The following is a 26,769-nucleotide window of genomic DNA, read 5'->3' on the forward strand; positions in this document are numbered from 1 at the left end:
TGCTGTTTATTCTTTTTAAATGTCTTCTGAGCCTCGGTACCATGTTTTCGCTGATGGAGAGAGTGGGCCTCGTTGCCTGATGATTTTTTTTTTTTTTTTTTAAAGAAAAACCCCAACGGTGTTTACGAAAAAGGAAAAAAAAAAAAAAAAAAAAAAAAAATCACCCCTTAAATTTGTGGCGCCCACCCCCCCACCGCGGCGGCTCCCCTATAATTTCTCATTTGACGACGGACTCATACCTGGCAGCGATGCGGCGCCGCTGAAAACGCCGGCCCAATTATAGCATAACACCTAGCCGTATGGTTTCCATGGCGGCGCGGTGTATTTTCCCGCGGGACGCAGCGCGGAGAAACGAGTGTCTTATCAACCATCACCCTGGTAATAACACTCCCTCCAGCCTCTGCCGCATGTGTCAGGCCATAACGAGAACCCGGGGTGAAATCTCTCTCCCGGTCCAGCCGCCGCCATTGATTTAGACTTAATCTGATCCCACGTGTCCCCCTCGTGGGTGTGTTTGTGCCACGCATTGGGAAAAAGAGAAAAGGGAGATTATGTATCTTTTTGGCTCTCTGCGGACGTGATTTTTTTTTTTTTTTTTTTTTTTCTTTCGGTCAGATTTCACGCATGAGTAACGACAGGCGTGCTCAGCTGGCTAGCTAGCTGGCTAGCTTGAGCGTCCACACGTTGTGTCTGCTGTATTTTTTTCCGTCACCCGGTGTGGAGATTTCGGAATTGTCGGCTGCGGCGGTCGCGGTGGAACGGCGGCCCGAATGGTGAATAGTGTTTGCCGACTCTCATTCGGAAAAATAAAGGAGGCCTCCCTCCCGCAGTGCTCGGGGGTCGTGACCTTCACAGGCCAGTGGCCTCACCGGTCGTGGTTAGTCATAACTTAAAATAGGGTTTCAAAAAAGTCTATGGTTCGCATAGTTTGAACTGCTTTGTTACCAATAGACATTAGAAATAAGCTGAATGTTTAAATTGTATTGAAAGATTTCAATTCAAGATACTCTTAGACAAGAGTCGATAGATTCAGCGATCCTGATTCATAGCCTCCTCTAGCCAAACTACGCAGCCAGTACGCAGTTGGTTGTTGTGAACGGGTTGCGCCATCTGCGGCTACGTAGATTGCAGTTTTGAACGCAAACTCCGTGAAAGCGAACGTGAGTTTTGCATCAAAAATAAATTGACGTTCAAGATGACTCGGTAATATGGGACGAACCCCGTCCGACAGTCGCTGTAGCAGGACTATCATTTGAATAGGATTCATGAACTTCATTTGCTTTTAAAAAAGGAGGGGAACCTTAAATCGAGGCTAAAACTACATTAAAAGCACAGAGACCCAGGATCTATTGACTGCAATCATATGAATTCATTACGAAGAACGAATCGATGTGCCGCTTTTTTTAAAGCCCTTTGACTTCTGTCATCAGTGTCCCGCAGACGAGCGTTAACCTATCAGGACAGATTTATGCTTTTGCATTAAGTACATGTTCTTCGCTCTCTATGAGGTCGTAAATCTGTCTCTGAATAAGGCCCAACATATTCCGGGGTTAAAGGCCGTGTGCCTTACCCAGTTCCAGGTCTTAATTTCTTCTCATGAATTGAAAAGCTTGTAGAGTCCCTGAAAGCAACGCAGTTAGCGCTGTGTTTGCGGTCCCCGGGCCTAAGAACGAGGTGTTTCAGGGTGGAGCTACAGAACTGGATATTTAAGTATGCGCCCCTCTGTGGGTTCATGACCCCTAGAATTGAGCAAAACCTAAATATGGCGATAAAAAAAAATCTAATGTGGCTAAAAGGCTCTCATCAGGTGCTTATGCAGACCGAGCCACGTCGAGGAATATCATCATGGAAACGTCAGCGGACGTGGCGTACGGGGGGGGGGGGGGCGTTCACATGACCAGTTCACGTCAAAGTGAAAACGGCGGGTTATGATTGGATGGAGGAGAAGACGTGATGTGTTGGGTTTTTTTTTGTTTTTTTTTTACAAGTAATCAAAGAGAAAAACACAACGACCGTTCTTGACAGAGAAAACAACATCGAAACGATAGATTCATGGCAACGTACCTCCACCCTCCTCAAGGTGGCGTCTCGCGGGACGAGACCTCCTGACCAGAATTACTTCTGCGCCATTCAATGGAAACACACCCGCAAATGGCAAATGTACTTTGTCAAAGTTTTAGGAGTATTGCTTTTAAATTTGGGAAACACTGCGATGGAGACGCAGCGAGTGATGGAGGATGGAGGCCTCTGAAGACCCAGCAGGCGACTCCAGCTGGAAATCCTGGACGAAGACGACGTTTGAACTCAACACAAATCATGTGACACACACACACACACACACACACACACATGCTTGCACTCTTCAGACACAGTTAGCCTGAAATTCAGGTTTCAGCAGAAAACAACATCTTTGTGTGTGACATTTATTGGTCGTCCAGTGGCGCTGGGGGTCACTGCTGTCCTTACTTGAAAAGCCGGTGTTTTACCCCCCCCACTACGCCCCAACCCCCCCCCCCCACACACACACACACACACACACACCCCCCATCGCCACATCAGTTCCTGCCATCAGCCCGCGTGGAGGAAGGTGGCGAGTGAGCTGAGACGGGGCCAGCCTTGCGGGGGCATCTCAGGATGGGGGCGGGAGGGAGGCCGCGGGGTGGGGGGGGGCACGTCTGCTGGCAGTGAGGGCGAGCAGATCAGCGCCGCTTGGCGTCTGCGAGGCGCCGATAAGATTCCCGTTTTTTTTTTTTTTTTTTTTTTTTTCTCCCAGTGTGACAGGACCGACTCGCTGCAGCAGCAGCAGCAGCAGCAGCGTGACACGCAGTAACCCCCCCCCCCCCGCCTCCCCGCCCTCAACAGCCCCCCTGGACCGCCTCACCTCAGCACCTGGAGCCACACCCCAAACACCCCCCCCCCACAACTCCCACTTCATAAATCAAACCTGATGAGCATCTTTTGTTTAGTTTTTGTTTTGTTGAGGTGAAATTTGGAAACGCAGCTCGCCGTGTCCGCGTTGCAACCCCGCCCCCTCCCCTTCTCCTCCCCTTCTCCCCCTCACCCCCCCCCCCCCACCCCCTCCTGCCGCCGCCGCCGCGTCGTCTCTTTCTTCCTGCGCCGCTCACTTCTCTTTCTTTATCTCCCGCCTGCTCGGCAGCCCCCCCCCCCCCCAACTCCCCACCCACCCACCCACCGCACGCTCCCCCCCCCCCCCCCGCAATCTCCTCCACCACCACCACCACTACCCACCCCACGCCGCCAAGCCCCCCCCCCCCCCCCTCCCCTCGCTCCCTCTCCCTTCAGATGGCAGGTCAGGCAGTGAGCTGTGCGGGCTCGGAGGAGGTAAGGACGCCGCGGTGCACATTAATAATGAAAGGCCTCAGCCCCCCCCCTCCCCCGCCTCCCCACCTCCCCCGGCCTCCTCCTCCTGCTCACCCTACCCCTTTCAGGCGCACACACACACACACACACAGGCAGACGCACACACACACACACACACACACACAGAAGCGCGCGGCCAATCGCCATGGCGATGGCACTAGCCCAGCGCTGTCACGGGGAGGAGGGGGGGCGGTGGGTGGAGGCTGGGTGTGTGTGGGGTGGGGGGTGGCGTGGGGGGAGGCTAAGCTGCTCTCTCTCTCTCTCTCTCTCTCTCTCTCAACCTTCCGCTCGCCAAGCTGATCACGCACTCTCGCACACACCCTCCCACCGCCGTGTGCGAGTGGTGGGGTGGGGTGGGGGGGCAGCAGGGGAGAGGGAGGGGGGGGCTTCCATCTAATTAAAAAAAAAGGCGCAGCTCTGTACGGCCGCAGCTCAGATCAGCATCTAGTCGGCCACCTGGGCGTGGAGGGTGAGGAGGGCGTGGAGGGCGTGGAGGGTTTGGTGAGTGTGGAGGGGGTGGAGGGTGAGGAGGGCGTGGAGGGTTTGGAGAGTGTGGAGGGGGTGGAGGGGGTGGAGGATGTGGAGGGCGTGGAGGGTTTGGAGAGTGTGGAGGGGTGGAGGGCGTGGAGGGTTTGGAGGGGGTGGAGGATGTGGAGGGTGTAGAGGGTGTGGAGGGCGTGGAGGGTGTAGACTGTGTAGAGAGTGTGGAGGGCGTAGAGGGTGTAGAGGGCATAGAGGGCGTAGAGGGTGTGGAGGGTGTAGAGGGTGTAGAGGGTGTGGAGGGCGTAGAGAGTGTAGAGGGTGTAGAGGGCACAGAGGGTGTAGAGGGCGTAGAGGGTGTAGAGGGCGGGGAGGGTGTGGAGGGTGTAGAGGGCGTGGAGGGTGTAGAGAGTGTAGAGGGTGTGGAGGGCGTAGAGGGCACAGAGGGTGTAGAGGGTGTGGAGGGCGTAGAGGGTGTGGAGGGTGTAGAGGGCGTGGAGGGTGTAGAGGGTGTGGAGGGCGTAGAGGGTGTGGAGGGTGTAGAGGGCGTGGAGGGTGTAGAGGGTGTGGAGGGCGTAGAGGGTTTAGAGGGTGTAGAGGGCGTGGAGGGTGTAGAGGGCGTGGAGGGTGGGGAGGATGTAGAGGGTGTGGAGGGTGTAGAGAGCGTAGAGGGTGTAGAGGGCGTGGAGGGCGTGGAGGGCGTAGAGGGTGTAGAGGGCATGGAGGGCGTAGAGGGTGTAGAGGGCATAGAGGGCGTGGAGGGTGTAGAGGGCGTGGAGGGTGTAGAGGGTGTAGAGGGCGTGGAGGGTGTAGAGGGTGTGGAGGGCGTGGAGGGTGTAGAGGGTGTAGAGGGCGTGGAGGGCGTGGAGGGCGTGGAGGGTGTAGAGGGCGTAGAGGGCGTGGAGGGTGTAGAGGATGTAGAGGGCGTGGAGGGTGTAGAGGGCGTGGAGGGCGTGGAGGGCGTGGAGGGTGTAGAGGGCGGAGAGGGCGTGGAGGGTGTAGAGGGTGTAGAGGGCGTGGAGGGCGTGGAGGGTGTAGAGGGCGGAGAGGGCGTGGAGGGTGTAGAGGGCGTGGAGGGCGTAGAGGGCATGACTGCAGAGCCGTTGGCAGGTGAAAGAAGAGAAGAAACGGAGAAAACTTGGCGTTAAAAATAGACCTGCAGAGGGAAGGTGGTCCAGCTCTTCCACTTCTGTGTGACACTGAACACATGTTGGGATAAATGCTGCACTCATCCATGTCATTATCCATGCTTGGCATCCAGCTGCTCCATGGATCCCCTGTCTCTCCTCCTCCTTCTTCTTCTTCTTCTTCTTCTTCTTCTTCCGGGTGGCCCTAAAGTGGGCGTGTCCACCATCGTTCCACCGCCATGCGGGTTCCCTCATCAAGCCTGCAACTGAAACATGAAACCTCTGCCGAGCCGGCGAGCATTTAACAACAGCGATGCAGCCATTATCTCTCGCGCTGTAATGCAAAATAGACGACGTTCCTCTTGGAATTTCCTCTCTGTCGTTTTGTTCCCCTCTAAGTCACAGTTGAGGCTGTCGCATTGGATTTCATCGGCACTGAGCTGAGTCAAAACATTTGTTTATCCTGCAGTCTAATAGGCTGAAACCGACACGCAGTTCTTTTAAAGGACAAATTCAACCTAAGAATCCAAGTTATTAGCCATTATCTGACTGTGAAGCTGCTTTTTTTTTTTTTTTTAAGTTTTTTTTAGCAAATTATACATTTTCATTCATTCATCTTCCATAGCCGCTTACCCCCCCGAGCTCAGGGTCACGGGGGTCTGCTGGAGTCTATCCCAGCTGTCATAGAGAGTTGCCAGTATTATACATTTTTACATTTATTTTTTTTATTAATTTTTTTTTTAGAAAAAGCTCTTTTTCTTTTTGCCCCCTCAAAAAAAAACATGCAAACAGACGAGTCGACAAAAAACGTGGTAGCTGTAAATTTCGACACAAATACATGCATTCCTTTTTATTCACAAAACCAGTCCAATTTTTCCTAAACAAATACAAAGATTGGTTATTATTTAAAAGCTGTAGCTACCCAGCAACATAACAAAACAAAAACAAACAAAAAAAAAAAATCATGAAAATATAACAAATAAACAACAGACAAATAAAAAAAAACAAAAAACTAAACATAATGTAATCTTGTCTCAGTGCGTTCAGTAGGGTCGACTCAGAGCAAGTGCTGCGTCTTGATGCTAGTTTGCCCTGAGCAGCGTTGGCACATGCTCAGTGTGGCCACAGTAACATAAGGCTGCCAGTTTCACTCAGGGGGAAAAAAAAGTTTTGGAAAGGCAGGGGTGGGGGGGGGGGGGGCAGTAGTGACGGAGCAGCACCTTTCAACCTGCTGTGGAGTCTCTGCTGCACATCTGCCCCATTACACAACCACCACCTCCCCCCGAGAGAGAGAGAGAGAGAGAGAGAGAGAGGGAGAAACCCCACAACGTCAACACATTGAAACATTTCCGTTGTCCTTCCGACACCCCCACCCGACCCCCGACCCCCCCGACACACCCCCACCCTCACCCTCACCACCCTCAGCCCTCCCCCACCACCCCCAAACCCCCGCCGCCCGGCTGGAAAATGAATCTCAAAAAATCAGACGAGGCCTTTAAGGAACTGAACGGTGAAAAGTTACAATAATGCTTGCCGTTAGCCACTAGTCTTGAAATATAGCTGTAAATTTACATTCTCTACACAAGTACTGTTGCTTTCCACACATGAACAACATTAACACCAAACACAGAAATTAGTTGATTGTCCACACTCGGCCCGTCATCCTGTTTTCTGGCAATGAACAGTTCCACGTTTGAGCGACAGAAGGAAAACGAAACCAAAAAAAAAAGAAAAAAAAAGCTGCTGGAAAAAGGACAAAAGGTACCAAAAATGGAAACATACAAAAGGGAATGAACATTGCCATAGATGTTTTTCTTTATGCTTCATTTTTGGTTCAAGGAATAAGTAGGTGCATCCATTACCCGATTAATTTTTTTTTCTTTTAATGTCCTTTTTTTTTTTGTTTTAGTCCTTTTTTTTTCCCCGCTATAATTTTTATTTGTTGCTTGGTTGTTTATTAGCCAGAGTCTGTTTTCCGGAGACAATCCAGGAGTTGGCATTGCACTTGATGGCAGAGCTTTGGGTAGGGGGGGGAGTAGTAGCTGGGTTCAGAGGAGCAGGAGGAGGAGCAGGAGGAGGAGCAGGAGGAGCAGGAGTCCTAAGGAGTCCTACTGGAACCACCGGAACGCCGCTCCTGTAGGAAGCATCACCTTCTTGGAGAAACAGAAGAAGAGGAAGGGGAGGGGAGGGGGTGGGGGGGGAGGAGAGAAAAGAGGGGGGGGGGGGGGTTGTTAATGGCACATTTAAAAATAATCCACTTTGCAAACACGATTCCGCCAAACTAAAAATGTCTCCTTCGGTTTATTTACGACTTCCAAGCGCTCCGACATCCTCCATTGTTATGACTGCACTAAATGATAATGAACACAGTTCCTAATTCAGCCTCCGCGCCAGATGGAACGTTTCCTAAATCCTCTGGATCCATCTCAAGTATCCATCTGGTACGGAGCCAACAGAAAGCGAAACTTGGCGGTTGATTGGATCAACCTTCTGTCTGTTACGTTGGAGCGAACCAACCGCTCGTCCGACTGCCAGTTGAGCCGCGAGCCGGAGTTTCAGGTCCAAACCGGCAGCCCACTAGCAGCAGCCTTCAGAGCCGCTCTTTGTTCTCCTGTTTTTTGGGGTAAAAGTGCAGCATCTTTGCTGATCTCTTCAGCAGCGGCGAGGCCCGCAGTCACTTCCTGTTTTTGTTTTCTTTGCGGGCGGGGGGTTGGGTGGGGGGGTGCTTCCTGGTGCCGTCAGCACTGCAAGGAAGCTGATTTCTGCTAAACGAGAATCTTTTCTTTTCTAAGCTGGAGGCGCGAGTGAGAGTTCCGAATCGAAAAATTTGGGGTTTGGGTGGTGAAGCCGCAAACAGTTCAATGGTGGAGGGGCCGTCGCCGGAGTCAAGGCGGATGAAGTTCCTCCTCCTTCCGTCGACACCGCCAATGTTTTGGATTTCAATCCAACGCAACTAACAGATTAAAGAGATAAACGTGTTTTCGAGCTCTTTATTCCTGGAGCAACGTGCGTGCGTGCGTGCGTGCGTGCGTGCGCGCGTGCCCGTGCGTGTGAAATCCCCACCTCGCCACAGGAGCGAGCTTCAGTCGTGGCTTCACACACAAAACCCAATATGCCACATTTATTATTTAGCCGCCTCACACACGCACCGCTCTCCCACACCATCGCCCGGTGATTATTCCGCTTTCCTCTCCTTCACCCCGCTCTCTCGCCGCCGTTATCAGTGTGTCTGATTGCGCCGAGCGGGAGCGGCGCACACGCATGCAGCTGCAGGGCTCGGCAGCGGGCCTGCCAGTCAGGAGATAGAGAGCCGTCTCGCTCCCCTGAGCCGCTCCACGCTTGGCGTCCCGCAAAGTGCAACCCGATTCGGCGGCACGGATTCCTCCTTTAAGCCAGATCTGCCCGGAGCCAGGCGAGGAGGAGCTCGGCAACATTTATGCACCCACACACGCTCGCCGATATGTATTCAAGCGCGGTCGCACACCTCCACACACGGCGGCGGCGGCGGCGGCAGTACGTTAAAACAGACGCCTCTAAAAAAAATAAATAAATACATTTAAAAAAATGAAAAGAAATTACAGCAAACGATTTAAAAATGATCTCATTCAAATGTAGCACGGGTTCACATCGAACCCTCGACTTCAGGTCTTCTCAAAGACACAACACATCTCTGCTAAGATACATAGAAGTATATCATGCTTTACCTTCACTGTTATTTTTACACTCCCAGGAGCCGCGTAGCTTTGTTTAATTGTACCGGAGCACACGTTGCATATTTAGATTCAATTTAGGGTGAATTTTTGACGCCGACGAACATTAATAAATAAACTGAAATTTGAAGGTTAACAGCAAACAGATTGCCGACATTTTTCATGGACGGCGCGTTAAATATCATTAGCGTGTCATCCATCTCGGCGGTGACCTTTCCGCAGCGGCGCTCAGCTGTAAAGAAGACAGTCGGAGGGCAGCAACATCTGGCGCCGCCACAGATGTCAGAGGACCTGGGAGGGGCCTCGCGGGGACCACGCCGGCTCGGCGCCGCGGCGGGCGGGCGGGCGGTGCGTGCGTGCGTGCGTGCGTGTGTGCGTGAGAAAGCGGCCACAGATCCCCCGGCTCCAGCGCGGAAGGCAGCTGCCCGTGATTATCAAACAGGACTAATCGATGGGGAGGGAGGAAAAGAGGAAGAAAGGAACAAAAAAAAAGATGGCGGCGGTTCGCGAACAGAGAAAAAAAAAACCCAAACAAAAACAAAAAGCGGGTCCTGATTGCACAGGTTCAGAGGGATCTGGGGGTGTGAAGTGGCCGATTGCTAAAATCGATGGAGAGGTTTTTTTCTTTTTTTTTGTATTGTCAAGGAAAGCCAGCAAATTTGTCTCTGCCAGCAGGGATGATGTGAGCAGCCCCTGAGACGAGGCAGGACGCGTCCTGCATTTATTTATTTATTTGTTATATATTTATTTTTCCCCAAGTTCAGCCGCTCCAGGAATGACCTGAATCGACCGCAGTTTAGCAGCAGCAGCAGCAGCAGCAGTGGCAGCTGCCCAGGCCGCCGCCGCCGCCGCCGCCGCTGTAAAAGGCGGCGCACCGGCAAAGTCAACGTTGTCATAGTGACGTCCAGCGGAGGACAACAGCTTTTCTGGGGAGGAAGTGGCTTTTTTATTTTTTTTGTCAACACAATCGCGCCGCGGCTCACGGTCTGAGCGCTGCTGCGTTTGCTGGCCGACGTGCGCGCAGATAAAAGGCCAAAAGGAAAAAGTCTGGGGAGCGTTTTGTCCATCGCCCCGTGTGAGGAAGGGAGAAAGGAAGCAAAGGTAAACAATACTGCAGTGACAGGAGCAGGGACGCACATTTCGGGGGGGTGGGGGATAGTCGTCTCAACCGGCAACCAAAGTGAGCAAACACTTTGTGCTGAACCTTCACATGATTGATAGAAAGATAAGTGAAGGGCTGCAACTGTGGAAACCTGCCGCTCTCTTTTTTCTTTCGTTCAACTGTTGTGCAATGAAAGTCAACTGCGCCATTCTTTTTTTTCTTTGCCTTTTTTCATCAGGCCCAAGGTTCTTATCACGGCATCTCTGACACCGAGCCATCCAGCTTCTGTTTTTAGAAACCCTGCGATCCACCGCTGATCTATTACGCTGTGAGATTTCCTCTCTCACACCTCCGGTCTCCGCGCCGCGCACGTGGGATGAATTTCTGTCTGCCGTTCACAAAGAGCAGCAACGCTTCAAGCAGTCGTGACCTCCCGCTGGCGCACGCCGACTGCTTGGTTGCGGCTGGAGCGCTTCCTTCAGCGTGACTCTCCAAAAACCAAAGTTGCTGGCTGCAGCGATGCCTTGTGTTTGCAGTAAGAGACTCAAGAATAGAGAAAATAATGAGCCACAAGTTCACCCCAGACTATGATAAGGGAGCGGATCATGGCAGAAACTTGACTGGCTTGGTCAAGATGAAAGAGGGAATAGATTTTGAAATCAGATTGGGGGAGTTTAGATTTAAATGAATATGTTTTAAAGGAGTTGAAGCAAACTCATGCTTCATGCCATTCTGCAGGTGTTACCGCCAGCCGTAGGGACAGAAACAGACATTTCCCCATATTTCCAAATGTAAACAAGCGCGTCTAAAACTGAATATGGAACTTCTGGCTTATCTGCTCCTCTTCAGCAAAACAAACACATTTCCCATTGCCTAAATGTTGTTGTGTTGTTATTAAAAACAACACTGCAGGAAATAATTTCCGTTGATTGACATTTTGTGAGAAAGTGCAAGCGTATGTATTGAAAAGAGAGTAGAGCCACCACCTGCTGAGGTGGTGGATCTGGCCGTGTTATAACCTGCTTATGAGTGTGACTGGGACACGACCTCCGTCTCCCTCTGATTAAAGGGGCTGTTTGCTTCATCCAGATGTCAGTGTGTTGGTGCGACACCTCAGCTGCCCTGACCGCCTTCCCTCCATCTGCACCCCCCTCCCCCAACCCCACCCCCACCCCTCCACCCCCCACTCTGTCCGCTCCAACTTGTCCCTCCGTCTCCCCAGCAACTTGCCCACACCCACATGTGTCTCGGTGTCCGTGTGCATGCCTGTCACTTTGCATGAGCCTCCTCTTTCCTGCCTGTCTGGTGTACGGTGTCTGAGAGGCAGGCGGGAGGGAGTGGAGGAGGGAGGGGGAGAAGGAGGGAGGGAGAGAAGGAGGGAGGGCCAGTGGAAAAAGAAAAGAAGAAGAGAAAAAAAAAAACCCCAGGGGGGAGAAGGCCGCTTCCGTATCGAGCCGCACGTCACGTGGTTGCGCAGGATGATGAAGACGCCGGGTCTCGACTCTCATCACGGAGCACATTAATGCTAAAAGTAGACAAAGGCTCTGGGCTCGTCTATTTCCAGCCCGGCCCACAGGTGGAGAACATCCCCGACTCGGAGTCACATTCAAGTGCGCCAAAGAAAAAAAAAAAAGATGGCGATCTTCAACTTCCTCAACACCCCCACCTCCCCCCTACCACCTCCCCCCTCCACCCCTACTCCCCGCCCCCCTTTCCCCCGGAACCCGGTGCCGCCGGAGGGGATTCAGCCGCCGAGCAGAAAAGGCAAAAACCCGCCGCCTCTTCCCGCTTTTCCGATGCGGCGGCGCTCCCAGAATAAATCCAGACGTCTTGGGCCGGCGAGCCGCGAGGCGGCGGAGGCCTCCGCATGCTCACTCCCCCTCACTTGCCAATTTTACGCTCCCCTTTGAGCCGCCGCCGCCGCTGAAACGCGCTTCCAGTGGAGCCCGTCAACACCCTTAAAATAAGCAGCACGGCTGCCGGATGGCACTTGTGCAAAAGGGGAGCGGCGAGCGTGCGTCGCTCTGTGTGTGTGTGAGTGTGTGTGTGTGTGTGTGAAGCGTGCGGGCATCGGGGTCAGCGGCCGCACACACGCCGGCGCAACAAAGTCAGCGTCGGCCTGCCTGCGTGCGTGCGTGCGAGCCGCCGCGCTAAGACCATGTGACAGGCCCGACCCCGAGACACACGTGAGGAGCGTCGGCCGGCCCCTGCCGAGGCTGCACGGACGCCGACGCGGCGCTCTGCCTTTGATTGGTCGGGGATGTGACACGGCGGCGGAGCTGCAGCTGAGCCTCACTGCGGCGCAGCGCCGGACCGTCTCCTCCTCTGGCACAGGTGCTGCCCGAGTCAGCATGAATATGCATGAAGGCCTCCGAGGGGAGGCAGGAACGTCTCTCTCTGGCCGAGAAAGTCCAGACAACACGGCAAAGCAGCAACACACACACACACACACACACATACACACACACACACACACACACACACACACACACTGCAGATCATCGACTCAGCGGCCATTTATTTTCTTCTTCAGCGTGAAAACTCTCTGCTCCTCCTCAGCTGATCCCGGAGCAGCGCGACCCCGTGTGAATCTCCTCCTCTGACATTCACCTCGTGCTGCTGATGACGTCACATCCGCCGACAGCGCGGCCCGGCCTGTACTCTCTGATCTAATCACACGCCGAGCAAGAAGTGTTGACTTAATAACAGCGCCACTCGAGACGAGTCGGAGGCTGCTAATGTGGAAAGTAAGAGCGCTGGAGGACAAATAAAAAGCAGTAAATATTGAAATGTTGCTCCACTGTCAGAGCTGCGCGGCGGGCGTAGGACGCCAGCGTGAACCAGACGGCTAACAGGCGGCAGAATATTGAATTAGCGTTTAAGTCTGAAAAAAAATAAATCTTCTAACTTAATCTTGATGCTTTGTTCGACCCTTGCACTTGTTTGGAAGGGGACAAAAACAAGGTGACGGCAAAGCAGTCGCAGAGGGCGGAAACCAACACCGGGCTAAGAGTGTCACAGCCTGTGAGAGAAGCCAGGACCCTTAGTGATGTCACAAAGGGCTGGTTTTTAGAACTGTCTTTTTGAAAGGGCAAAAAAAAAACATTTCTTATTAAAGAGCAACTCATATTAAATAGAGAGAGAGATTGTTGTTACAAAACATTGGTAAAGTTAACGGCCCAATTACAGTCTAGATATTATAATGTGTTCATAATTAAAAAAAAAAAAAAAAATAGTCCCTGTTCTGAAAGAAAAAAAATGTATTACTAAAACACTTTATGGCCTAAATTTGTTGTTTTTATTATGAGTGTGAAGCAAAGGCGGAAAAAAAGGCGGGAAATTCTCTCAGGACGTTGTTAAGAGCTGAACGGATTCATGGAAGCATGGCTGGTCTGCCGTTGCCCCCGAATTCATTTGCATCATCGTCATCAGAGTGCGACGTCAGCGGCAACACGACGACTTTTCTACCAACATGGACACTGATGAATATTCAAGCCCCCTTTGGGTTTGGCATCCGCAGTGTGAACAAGCGGCATTAGGCAACGTGCCACCAAAACATTGAAAAAATCACAAACCAAACTGAAATTCCCCTCAGCTCCAGACGTTGAGTCGCACCACCTACATCGCACCATGACACATTTCACCATTTTGGTGAATCACCAACAACAACAAAAAAAAAAAGAGTAAAACGAAGCCGCTCATTAATTTACAGGCCGACTAAACGACAGCAGCAAACAACGGGGGAGACTCGTCAGTTATTATTGTTATTGTTATTATTGTTGTATTTGCAACAGTCACAAAGGCCACGACGCAGATTGTATACACTTGATAACACAAACGAAAGAAAGTGAAACATGGAGGCCACACTGCCATCAGACTGGATTAGGTGACGCATGTCTGGCGTGGAAGCTCCCACCAGCCGTGGCTCATCAACGCGGCAACAGAACACCTGACCAGCCTTCCTTGAATGTCACAGAGACAAGGATCCGGGTTTCAGTCATTTATTTATTTATTTCGTGAACCGCGCGTCCTCTTTCCAAAACGCGAGGATCCGTTCCAGAACGTTTCACGCGTCGCTTCACTGGAAGCGACGTTTAATTTAGCTCATTATAAGATGATCTCGCGCTAAAAGCCTCTTCTTTCATCATTTCTGCTTACTGGTGGAAGAAACGGCCGCCTGGCCGCCTGTCAGCACACTCTCAGATTCAGCCTCACATCAACTCTGGGTGGCCCCCCTGCTCAGGCAGGCCTGTGCGTGTTATAATACATTCATCAATTTATTACATAAGGCCGGAGTGACACGATCGGCCGCCGAACAGAAAATTATTTTCTTTCGAGGGAGAACAGAATTGATTTTGGCGACTGGTTGGTCCCACCCACCGCGGCCGGGGCGAGTTGGGCCACCGGGTGTGATGGAGGTGAGTGACGGGACGTCGGCACCATTGAGATGAGCAGGAGCGTCACGGCAGAGAAGTGCAGCGGCGGCGGAGGCGACAAGAGCGTGGGGGGGGGTTGGAGGGAGTTGGACGGGGTAGGAGGGGGTGGGGGGTGCACGTGCCACGCCGACACCTGGTGCTCCAGATGACGGCTCTGCAGCCAGATGGACCCCCGCTATAAGCGCGCACACATGATAATACCCGTGCATGTACACTTGGAGACAAACACAGACTGTGCACATATTCCAAGATGCGTTCAACTCTCTGCCTGCCTGCGCGCCTTCGAAAAAGCACTTTAGCAACATATGCGTCAGCAAGTGCAGCAAGGACGTGTGCCGCCGCTGATCATGTGGTGGGGAGGGTGGGGGGTGCAGTTCAGCCGCTCGAACGAGCTCTCCGTTTGAGAGACGACGCTGTTTTCTTTTTTTTTTCTGCAGACTTCTGGAGAAGAGATTAAAGGGACCCCGCGGTGCTCGCTCGCCCTGCACGAGCCCGCCGCTCGCCTCGCCACCTGTCACTGCCCGGATCAGATGCCACCGGCCCGACCAAACCCGCCACCGCCACCGCCAGCGCCAGGAGCCTTAAAGGCGAACAACACTCAGGTGTGACCATGGAAAGGCCTTGCCAATGTCCAGGTTAGATCTCTTGGTGATGCCGGCGCAGGTTATTCAATTTATGCAGGTTATTCAACTTATGCGGGTAATTCTTTATTTAAAGGTCCAGTGTGTGAAATTTTTAAGGAAGCCCACAGGACAGCTCGTTTGGTATTTAGTTCACTGTCAGGCAGGATTCCTTAAAAAATGGTGGCGAAAGATGGCAGCTAACTAGGAGCAAGACCACCTGGAGGCTGGAAGGTTGTGGGTTCAATCCCCTGCCAGGTCATGAAAGACTATAAAAATGGTGTCATTGCCTCCTTGCTTGGCACTCAGTGTTGGGGGTTGGACTTTGGGTGCAGTGATTCCCTGGCGCAGCACCGCTGCTGGGGATGATGGGTCAAATGTTGAGGATCATTTTCCCATCCTTCAGGACTTTAACTGTAATATGAAAACTGTTCTAAGGGGAGGAAAACCAAATGACCTTTAAAGTACTGCCAGTATAGACTTTTATTAATGTATTTATGGGCAGTATGTGAAGATTTTACCAATATAAAAATCATAAATCAAACCAAATCCTACACATTGGATCTTTAAGTAGTAGCTGTTGCTGTTGTTGGGTTTTTGTTGTTTTGTTTTCTTGAATAGAATGCACCAACCCGCTGCCGCCACCAGGGCCACTCTCTTACCTCCAGAGCAGCCGAGGGTTTCTTCTTCAGCTCCTCGCACTTGCGGAACTTGCAGATCTGGTGGCCCGTCTTGCGGTTCCGGCAGCTGCTGCATTGCTCGCAGTTAATCCGCCGCCGGCAAGGTGGGCACATGCCACAACGTTTTCGCTTCTTTTTCCCGGAGTTGATGGCCGAGGCCAGCTCGCTCTGCGCCGGGTACTCGGCCAAGCCGGCCATGTGCAGCGCGCTGTCCGCCAGAAACACTCCGGCAGGCGTCATGATGAAAAGCCCGGGGTTGAAGGGGAATCCGCCCCCTACTCCATATGGGAAGTCGACGGGACCACCGACGGCGTCCGTGACAGACGTACCCTCCAAGTCGCTCGCCCCCGAGCTCGCGTCTCCTCCTCCGCCTCCGCCGCCGCCGCCGATTCCCACTCCCATGCCGCCGGGCAGCAGCATGTGCTCCATACCGGCCCGCTTTAACAGTGCTGCTGCCTGGGCAAAGTGCAGCAGGCCGTTCTGTCCCTCCAGAACCTGTTCTAAGGTCCGGTCCAACTTGGACGACGCCAGCGTGGAGACGGTGGGCTGCTGCGGCTGCTGCTGCTGCTGCTGCGCCTGCTGCACCTGCTGCTGTGGCTGCGGTTTGGCCGCGTGGCTCTTGGCCTCGCCGCCGTTCGCGTGTCCATTGGTGGCGGCCGACGTCACCGCCGTGTACTGGGAGAGCGTGCGCGAGTTCTTGAGGCTCCGGTTGAGGGGCGCGCTGATGATGCCGCTGCGGTTCCTGCGCTCGATCGCCGGGGAGGCCGTCTTGCAGCTGCCGCTCCGCTCCTGGCCCTCTGTCCGGCTCCCCTCCGGCCGCCCGCTAGACATGTTCCAGAGCGTGCGTGCCTGGGGTTGGGGGGAGGGAGGGCGGGGGCGGGGCGGGGGCGGGGGGGGGCGAGGGCGGAGGGGAGGCAGGGGCCAGGGGAGGGGGGGGCCGAGCGAGGAGGAGGTGGAGGAGGAGGAGGAGGAGGTGGAGGAGGGGGAGCAAAGAGCTTTTCACCGCCCGTCTCTGCGCCCCGGTGAGAGTTGCGCCTCACCTCAGCGGACCAATCAGCCGGTCGACAACAGACGGGCCCGTGCCTTCTGGCCGCTCTATAGCTGAGCCCTCATCCACGTCCTTCCGTGTGCCATCTGGAAACCTAACACAGGAGAGAAGAGAGGCAAATTATATATCTGATCAACCCAACACCGAGAAACCAAGGGATTCTTCTCCTCTTTTTTACTGATTATTTTGTTAGAAGAGTGGACAAACCACCAAACAACTTGGGAATTTTAGAGGTGACTTTGAAAAGGAGCCAGCTTACGCAAAAATCAATCTTGTCTGCGTTTTTAAACAATGGTGTGTGTCTCCAGTCGGACAATGACCACGACTAAAACCCAGAGTTTTTGCTGGAGGCCATAAACAGAGGGCTATGCTGTTGTCTAGACAGCTACAGTGGATTTTTTTTTTCCTGTTGTTTCTGTAGTTTATTAATCACTGAGGTCTGCTCCACTGGAGTCGGATGAAGATGAAGAATAATGATGGGAAAATTGATGATGTGAACCTCCAACACTCCAAAACCCCGCCAAAACATTTCACACCAAAACAACGACCAAAGCAAAACGATTTCAGGAGAAACACATAATGGACTAATTACAAAGTAAAGGGATGAGTCACTCAACACAGAATTATCATCTACGTGTTACTCACCCCAGTGTTGAGGGAGGTTCTGGTGACGTGTTCTAATCCATGTAACCATTCTGGAGTTTCACAGAGGGAAAGAATTCCTTCCAGTTGAACAATGACAGCAATGAACCAAAAAAAAGAAAATGCATACTGCTCGTGTGATGTCATACAAGTGTCCAGGAGACTTGCCAGTCCAATTTGTTTCAGAACTGAAATGTTAACACAGTGTTTTTAGCCAAAATATCGACTGCAGCCACCTTGCCAGCTGCCTGTATGCATGCGTCTCCCATGTAGTCGTGGAGGAAGACAGTCACTCAGTGCCAGACGTTGCTCTTGGCAACGTTCATGACTCTGGTGGCCAATTTTGGCTAAAAACTTGGTGTTAACGTTGTCGTCTCAAGACAAATTGGATTGCTGCTACTTCTGGACGACGCCACAGGAGCGGTACAGAGTCGTTGTATGTTTGTCTGTTGTTGTTTTTTTTTTTATATGTTTGAGTCCACAACAGACTCCCAGTGGTGGAATTCTTTCCTTCCATGAAACACAAGAATGGCTACAGCGGTGAGGAACGTTCACCTCCACGGACACGAGGGTGACAGTAAAGTAAAGATTTTGAATTCATTTAATTTTGGCAGAACTGTATCTTATTCTTTGATCCATGTGATTCTTCTTCATTGTGTCCTTTCTAGTTCCGCCCCCTCGCCTTTCACATCACCTGTTTCTCTTCTTATTTCTTTGCTTAATGTGCAGTTGTTTTTTTACCTCTCCAACTAACAGCGGTTCCGTGGTGTTGAAATTCATGCAACACTCTGGGTCACTCTGCTCCACGCAGACTTTTGGAGTAACACACGTACACCAGGCCCCTCATTGACATGCAACGGCCTCAGCCCGTGTTTGCACCTGTTTTCATTCACACGCACATTCTCAGCCGATCACCTGCAACATACCCAACAAGGAGGCGCGCAGTCTGCTAGCACGGGCGTCTGTCTCAGTGCTCCATAACTGCTGTTTTCATAAATCACATCTATTTTAGTCTATATCTTTAATAATATCGTCTTTCACATACAATGAAAAGCCTCCCTGAGGCTTCCTTTACCAAGTAAACGATTCATAAATAAATTATATTACCATGACTGCAGTTTTCCCATCCAAGAAATGTTGCGTTTATTGATTAACAATTGCAGGCTCATTGATCCGGGCGTATAAGACGGTAATAAAATATGAGGGACAATGAATGTCTGTCTCCTAGTAGCCTTTCTCACACCCAGCTCTGATGTCAGAGGTGAGTCAAAGTTGAATTTGCCTCCATTTAATCTATGTGTCATGCACTACGCAAGTTGTTCAGACACCACTGTCTACACCTCTTCTTTTTCAAAAGACATAACCTGTTGAGACGTATAGCTGGGTAATAGCTGAGGCAAAAGGGGAAAGGTAGCCCGTCAACTGGGGTCATGCATGCGTGAGCGGAGGATTCCTGGGACTGCTCATCTGTGAACGGAGGAACTATGCGGCTATTCTCCTGACCTGTCCGCGTTCGCAAACAAGCCCGGCAAAACCTCCCACAGAAAAGCTGAGGAAATGGCCGGGCCGGTCCTTATAAGGGAAACAAAGGGGAAGGGGGGTGGAGGGGGGCGTGGTGGTGGCGGCGGCGGCGGTGGTTGGAAGGGGGGGGGGGGGGGGTGTCTGTGCAGTGTGTGGAAATTGGAAGGCCAGAATTAGTGGGAGGTAAAGCTTCAAAGGCAGGAGCACAGCCCCCACATTCTCACCAGCTCAGGGGGATGTGGCGCCAGCGAACCAGAGCCAGCTCCGCAGCCCCGCAGCCCCGCAGCCCTGGAGTTTCAGTTTCTCCTGCCACAGAGTCCAGCTTCCCAAAAGCATCTCAAACTAGCTGCATCTCTGCTCAGCTGCCGGTTGAAACGCCACTGAAAATCAGCAGAGCGATCGGTGCGGCATATAAGGTTCAGGACCACACCGGATCTTAAACCAAGTGGTACTTAATCATATGATGTGGAGTGTGTGTGTGTGTGGGTGTGTGTGTGTGTGTGGGGGGGGGGGGGTCTAATGACTGGTTGTCTGCTTCACATCTATCAAAGGTAGAAATCTGGGTAACCACTTGTACAACAGCATTATTCATTGATTTTTCATGGCTTGGGAAAAAATCCAGCTCTGATCCGACGGCTTCATCAATGCCCTGAACGCGGTAAATGAGCTGAAAGGCGGAGGAGCATTCCCTGTAAATAATGAAGTGGCGTGTTATCAATGGTGAAAATAAATGTGCTCTCCAGTCAGCCATAAATCCGCAAAAGTTGGTGAGTCACAGGGGCGCGCTTTCAAAAATATCCCACATCAGGTGGAACACGTTAATTCACCCAGGAAGTGCCATTAAGGCCTGTCTGCAGCAGCTGACCAGCAAATGACGCCACTGGTTATAAATAGTGGGGGAAGGAATCAAGTCTTTCCCGTTTATATAAAGAAGAAAATCTGATTTCCGCTGGACGCTGCTGCAAAGTGCCGAACTTGATGGCGCCTTTATATTCGCACGGCTGCGTTGCTCTGCGTCAATCGCGGCAACGTCTACTGTGAAAAAGGATAAGGCAGGCACGCACGCGCACGTGCACGTGTACATACACTCACGTACACTCACACTATGTGGTTGCGTCTTTTAAAATGTTTGATAAATGACTTTCTGGGGAGCAGGGCTTTTATAAGTTTGACCAGCTTGACTTTGAGCTTTGAGCTGGAACGCTTTAGTCATTAAGGCACTTGAGGGCGCACCATGGTAGCTCAGAGTAAACATACATCCTCTGAGCAGGGAAAACTGCCAATAACAAACACATAGGCCGTTTCAGTTTTTGTTTTTGTTTTGCTTTTTAACCATCCACTTTACTTTTGTGTGCTTGAAGAGACAAATAACTTTATTGCTTTTGTTCCAATTCCAATCACACATCATGAGCTATGGTGTCTGTCTTTACAGACCAGTGTCATGTTTGCTCAGGCTTGGTCCTTTTCACTGTGACATTAGACTTAATGCTGCGGTTGGCATCCAGGCCTTCCACTCCAGCTTTCTGTGAAGTATCCCCACAAGAACACTATAATTAAGCCAAGTGGCCACATAGGAAAACCTATGAAAGACACATTTATGGCTCCCAAAGCTGCCTCAGCATGAAAACAGGTATCCATATTTTTTTTTATTTATATATATATTTTATTTCTTTAAAGCTATCCATTTCCAAGGTTTCTTTTTTGTTAATCCATCTGCACACAGCATGTGGTTCAGGATTAGTAACTGAAATAAAGACCTGGAAATAAATGGCGGTCATGATCAATTTGGTCCAACAGCTACATGTGAAGCCGCTTGTGAAGCCAACCAATGAACTCGGCTGCGAAACCACAATCAAAGCTTTCACAATGAATACACATAGATATATAGATAGATATATAGATAGATAGATAGATAGATGTAATTATTGTACATATGTGCATATATCTACACACACGTATATATACATACATGTATATATACATACATGTATAAGTTTAGTGACTGTATAGAAAATAGTATTACCATAGGACAATTTCAGCTGCGTTAAGATAAGCTTGAATGGTTAATTAACAGGCAATTACACTCTTAATGTGACTACAAATGTACTTTTAAGGAGTATTTTTTTGAAATACCTGTTGATAAGTGCTATTTTGCGGAGCTACAAAATTAGAGATCATGATATTACAATGCTTTTGACAGAAATAACAATAAATGACAGCTGGGCGTTTGTCTTTCAATCAGCTAACAGCCTCAGTTCAGTCCAACATCTGCTGGGTCAGTTAGCATTTATTACCAATTTGCTCTTTATAATTTGCCTATTTAAAATCATCATCAGCTCACATGAAATGATGGATTTCAATGTTTTAATCCAGACAAACAAGCTATTATTATGCCGATTAACATTAATTTCATCCCTGTTTGATACTCGATCATCTGAGATTTTGTATTTGCACTGCAGCCTGTGTGTTGCACGAGTGCGTCAACACTGTAAAAGTAGCTACTCTGTATCGGTAAAATAGTCAGAAAAGGGCAGATTATCAAAATCATTTTCAATGTATCTGAGCCTTGTGTCTGGAAACAACTCATCCACTCTTCAAACTCCTGACCCTCATTTACCTAAGATGGGTAACGCGTACACCACGGGCAGGTTGCCGGTTTAAATGAAGTCCCAGAATGTACTGACCCTCCACACCACGCTGCCAACTGGAGGGGTGGGCTGCGAGAGGGGGGTTATAGTATGACATGGTCCGTCTCAGCCAAGAATGGTTTAAAGGCTACCACGGCAGACTCCAGGAAGTCCTCGCCAGGAAACGGTCACGTCAAAGTGTCTTTTTCAGCTGGCTGCTGGCACTTGCTTGCAGCCACAGAGCGGGGCCTAAACCGCCGAGGCAAAGTGGGTCATGACATGAAAATCCTCGCGCCAAAACAGCTCAAGCAGCTCCCAGATAAGTCAAAAGTTCAGTGTACAAATCATTAGCGACATTTGCTGCATATTAATCACGATGAGCAAAGGCAAACACTCTGATCTGAAATTGATAACTCTGCTAAACTTGACTCGGCACCATTTCAGCAACCCGACGCTTGTGTTTGCATAAAAAGCTCATTCAACATCCACGCATGGCTCTCGGTTCCGTCCTGCTCCAAAACTTTCACTGTTACCTTGAAAATAAAATATATACATTACCAGTCAAAAGTTTGGACGCACCTTCTCATGTCATTTTCTTTTTTTAATCTTTACAACTTTCTCCAAAGACATGAAATATATGAGCGAGATATATGTAATTGTGCAACGAAGAAAAACATGTTAAATAACTCTAAACATGCTTTTTATGAAAGGTGGCTGTTTTGAAGAATTGAAATATAAAACGTGTTATTATTGTTTTCTCCATAATTCCATGTGCATTCATTCATGTGTGTTCACCTCACTGATGCCTTCATTGAGAAATTGTAATGTCAATAGTCAATTCAGAGAGTGTGTCCAAAAATTTTGACTGGTGGTATATATGTATGTATTTAAATATATATAAATAATGTTTTGCCATTTTTTTGTACTTTTTGAGGAAGAAAAAAAAATCCTCCACTCCAGGGCCTGATTTTCTGCCAGTCGCTAAGCGGGGATGCAAAACAGCAGATGTGTGTTTTCAAATGAGTGTCAGTGGGCAGCACAGTAACAGCTGACTGATGGATGAACGGTTGGTTGGTTCAGCCGCTGAGTGGTTTGATCAATAGGCGATGGAGGGATGGAGCCGAGCATTTAGGGCTAGTCTGTGCTCTCATTGTTTTGGCATTGTCGCTCTGTCATAATAGCCATTCAGTCACAAAAAGCTAAATACCCCGGGGATCTGGGATGTTTTTCAAGAGTGGATGCTAAAATATTTACCACACGTTGACACGTGTGGCCAAACACAACATTTGTTCATTGTGTTTTGTCTGTTTGGTCCTTTTGTCGGCTGAACCCTCAATTATTTACATTTTACTTGGCCGAATAAAGTGCAACCTTGCTTTTTAACACCACGCAGTAGATACATATTAAATATTAACCTCTTTAATGCGCACTTAAAAGGTCCCACATTGTGCAAAACTGACTTCATGTTTTCCAGCAATACTCTGTGCCTAGAACCTGTTAATGAACTCCGAGGAAATGAGAAGAGTCGGTTATTTTTCATTCATTGGCTTCTCCACCTTGCAGAAAGTGAACGCTTGAGGAAATCCACCCCTTTGTGATGTCACAAAAGACCATGGTCCGAGGTTAGCAACTTGTTTTGTAAACAGACGGCTATAATGTGCTGTTATGTAGAGCTGTGGAGCGCTGTCTGGGTTCGTCTCATTCATGTCAGTATGTTTGTCGGTCGCTCCACTGCAGTCTGGCGGGAAATAAACACACACACACACACACACGTCTCTAAATGGCAACAATACGGCACCTTTAAAACTCTTGCATTTAAAAGTTGCCGTTGGTGCAGGTGCCGGGCAGGAGCCTCCAGCTTTAGGGGGGAAAGTGGCTGCAAATAATCAGGAGCTGAAGCTCTTCTCCTTCAGCGGTGTTACGAGGCGTTCGCTCAGTCACGAACCCATCGCCTCGCTACACCTCGGCGGCTTAACGCATTAGTAGAGGAGGCGGCGACGACGACGCAACGCAGCGCGCGCGCACAGACTCACACACACGCACGCACGCAACGACCCCCACCGCCAGTGCAGACGCGTTGTCTGCGGACTCTGTCCTCGTCTCTCCATACACACGCGCGCGCGCGCGCGCTCTCCCCGGTCCTCCCACCACCTCCTGTCGGCGCGCGCACACGGACGGACACGTGCGCACAAGGCAAAGCGGGGCGCGCCGCCGCGAAAGGGGAAGTCAAACCGCGCGGCCGGCGACGGTAATTGGACTCGAGGCTTCATCCATTGTGTGTCCGCGCGTCTGTCTAAACCCGCTGCGTCTCATACGTCCTAATTAGGCTGCTGCACGCACGCACACAAAAGTTCCGCGAGATAAACAAGCGCGGGCGCGCATGCTGCGACTCCAAATGAATCCCCCCCACAAACATATGGAGCACTCGGTGCTGGTGGCGGATCGAAGCACGAGGGCTGGGGAGGGAGGGGGACTAGGGGGGCGCAGACTGACGGTAAATCTAGAAAGGTCTGCGCAGTGGACGCACGAGGGCCGGTGCACCTGGCAACTTTGTGGCGAGAATGGAAGGAGGGGGGGGCGCTTTAACAAAGACCGAGGCTCGTGCAGGCGCAGGTGGCGCTCCATAAGTTTGCGGCTTTGACGTCAGATTTTAAACAAGGGAGGAGAAAAAAAAAAGTTTGCCGACGTTCGAGACGTTGATTAATAATAATAATAATAATAATAATAATAATAATAATAATAATAATAATACTAAGAAAATATTCAAATGCGGCGGTCAAAAGGAAGGACCGTGATCCGGGCGCAAGGCTCCGCGCAAGTTCCGCGCGCATCAGTAACAGCTGATCCACAATAAACCGTTTGGAAATCTCGAGCCCGAGCCCGAGCCGTGCGTCCGACGGTCGGCTGGGGACGAGCTGGAAGCCCCGCCAGCACCACCAGCGCCACCGCACAACATCCGGACAGCAGACGCGCGCGCACAAAAGAAAAACAAAAAAAAACATTCCCATCCCGTCTCGTCTCACTTCTCTCTGTTTTTTTGGTTTTATCCAAGTCCCAATAAAGCACATGACAATCTTTTGTCCGGTCGGTCGCCTGTGTGCGGTGCCAGCCCGCGGTCCTCTGCCTCTGCCGGCGGGGAGGGAGAGAGAGACGAGCCCCGGCGGCTCCGCCAGCTCCAACTTGACCCTGATTCTGAGATGACATCCCAACTTTGAGCAGACTTCAACAAAGTATGACACCCCACCACCACCACCACACACCACCACCACCATCACCACGCACCTCCTCCCTCCCCTTCCATGCATCTGCATATTTTGCAAACAGTGAAGCCGTTTTTCATTCGCACCTACCCACAGCAGATCCGAGCCGATCCGAGCCCAGCCGAGCGTAGGGACGGGAAGGGAAGGGAAGGGAAGGGCTCCACCAGTCCGAGCGCTCCGGCTCCCACACTGGCGCGCCGGAACGGTGCCCACGACGGGAGGGGGGGGGGGAGAAAAAGAAAATAGACTGAATAAGAAATATAGGGAAAAGCTTATTCTCCAAGAGGAACAATCCTACAAGAGTTGTGTGTCTGCCGGTGACAGAGGAGGAGGAGGAGAGGAGGAGAGGAGGAGGTGACGAGCCCAGATCCGCCGACAGTTATTTTGGAAAAGCGGACTTTCTCTGAGGCTGAACGCGTGGGTTCCCCCAGCTCTCTCTCTCGGCGCTCGCAATCCCACCTCTACATCCCCGCTCGCAGAGAGGAACATGCAAACACATTTCATAGATTTTTGGTGCTTCGTGGAAAAACCGAAGTGGACTTTTTGGCGCGGCAGCGTGGCGAGCGCGACAGCCGAGGCGACGGCAGCAACGCGAGAGGCCGTGAGGTTTGGGAGGACAGGGAGGAGGGAGGGAGAGAGAGGGAGAGAAAGAGGGAGGGAGGGAGGGAGTGATGGTTGTTATGAAGGTTTTAAAACAGGGACGTGATTTTTTTTTTTCGGGTTTTTTTTTTTGTTTTTTTCAGACAGAGTGTGGGCACCGGGAAGATGACTGCTGCCTGAGAGGCTGTTAGTAACGCTGCAGCCAAGCGGTGATTATGTCATAGAATTTTTATTCATGGCTAAATATCTTTATTTGAAAGCTGTAATAATTGGACTATTATTTTAAGAGAGAGATTGTGTCTTGTTGTGTGCTCCAACACACAACAAGAGAAACTTTTTTTTTTTTTTTTTTTAATGAAGTGATGGAATGGCTGGAGGTGCTGTCACAGAGAGCTATCAGTGCAGCACCAGCTGCATTAAAGCAGCTCCAGATAACTTTGGGTGGAAATGGAGAAGTGAGGAAGTAAACACGCTGCAGCTTGAGTTTATTGATGTGGGAAAATACAAATAGTGGCCTCGCTGGAGCGCTCGTATGTGTTCAGGAAAAACACCAATATAAAATGCAAAACAGACATTGACCACAACGTCATAGCAAACGTTCAACACTTTTATTACTTCATCTTTCATCGAGGTTAGTTATCGGGTTCCATTCCGTCATTTTACAATCTTATGTATTTGTAATAGTAGTACGTAAGACTGCCTCTAAATAAACGTGTGACGTTGCCGTTTAGTGGTTCGTCCGGCGTGGCGGGTCGCACTTGAAAGTTATGCAGTGCAGTTACAGTTGGCACAACCCCCCTCTCTCTCGCTGCCGAGGCGGCACCATTGATCCTACTAATCGGTTATCTACCGCTTTACTGAGTTTGGAATCATAATTTTATGGTCAAAAAGTTACCTAGAGCTGCTTTTAAGGCGTGCTTCCACTAGCGCTACTCGGCTCGGCTCGGCTCGGCTCACTATGGATGTGTTTCCACTGCAACTTGGTAGCAGCTCTGCATGGGTGGAGTTACCGCAGCAAGACGGGCTGAAGGTCCTTTGGCATTTGTTATGCCCTCCGTGTTCCCAGTCTCATATAGTTTTACTTTTTGTATTGACCATGTTTTTGTTTTTTACAAAACATTTCAGAAGGGGTAAAATTATTTGGTTATTAATGTTTTGCATCAAAACAATATAGACGGTGAAAGGATTACTTAAGTCACAAAATTGTTTATTATTGGACCAGAATAAATGCACAACTTAAGTCCAGACCAAGCACGAAACAGCAACAGCTTAATTCAACCAAATTGCTCTCAGAAGTGAAACTTAAGAGGCAAAGAACCCAAAATACAAGCAGAACATGGAGTCAGCTGGTGGCTTACAGCTCAAGTATCACAACAGTATTGCTTTGCAAATTGCCTTAATATATCATATTTCTTTGGCAAATATGGGAAAGTGCACAGTTTTGGTAACAACTGTGTAGTATTGAGATTAGCTAGGTATGCGTAGCTATATTTTCTGACGCAGTGGATGTAACTCAATTTAAAATAAATATTGTT

General features: G+C 50.5%; 1 protein-coding gene across 3 annotated transcripts; it reads right to left on the minus strand.

The window, feature by feature from the left end:
- Window positions 1–5,807: 5,807 nt before the first annotated feature.
- Window positions 5,808–25,110, minus strand: cxxc5a (CXXC finger protein 5a). Of its 3 annotated transcripts, none has more exons than XM_076031479.1 (3): window positions 24,725–25,110; window positions 15,519–16,678; window positions 5,808–7,138 (listed from the first exon to the last, which is right to left on the minus strand). In XM_076031479.1, exons 2-3 carry the CDS (start codon window positions 16,365–16,367, stop codon window positions 7,097–7,099), a joined length of 891 nt encoding a protein of 296 aa, XP_075887594.1. In that variant the 5' UTR covers window positions 16,368–16,678; window positions 24,725–25,110; the 3' UTR covers window positions 5,808–7,096. The 3 variants fall into 3 exon arrangements, with proteins under 3 accessions (XP_075887594.1, XP_075887592.1, XP_075887593.1); XM_076031477.1 differs by having other exon boundaries at window positions 5,808–7,141; XM_076031478.1 differs by having other exon boundaries at window positions 5,808–7,141; window positions 24,721–25,110.
- Window positions 25,111–26,769: the final 1,659 nt, after the last annotated feature.

The sequence above is a fragment of the Nelusetta ayraudi genome, unplaced genomic scaffold (genome assembly GCF_046127955.1).
Source record: "Nelusetta ayraudi isolate G7.1 ecotype Tasmania unplaced genomic scaffold, CSIRO-AGI_Nayr_v1 ptg000033l, whole genome shotgun sequence".
In the NCBI taxonomy this organism is placed as follows: domain Eukaryota; kingdom Metazoa; phylum Chordata; class Actinopteri; order Tetraodontiformes; family Monacanthidae; genus Nelusetta; species Nelusetta ayraudi.

What these genes read in the sequence shown, in the direction of transcription:
- cxxc5a (XM_076031477.1), bottom strand. Translation starts at nt 16,367, where the DNA reads ATGTCTAGCGGGCGGCCGGAGGGGAGCCGGACAGAGGGCCAGGAGCGG. An exon ending in AACCCTCGGCTGCTCTGGAG is followed by an intron (nt 7,142 to 15,518) that starts GTAAGAGAGTGG and finishes TGTTTCTCCAAG; the next exon opens with AAGGTGATGCTTCCTACAGG.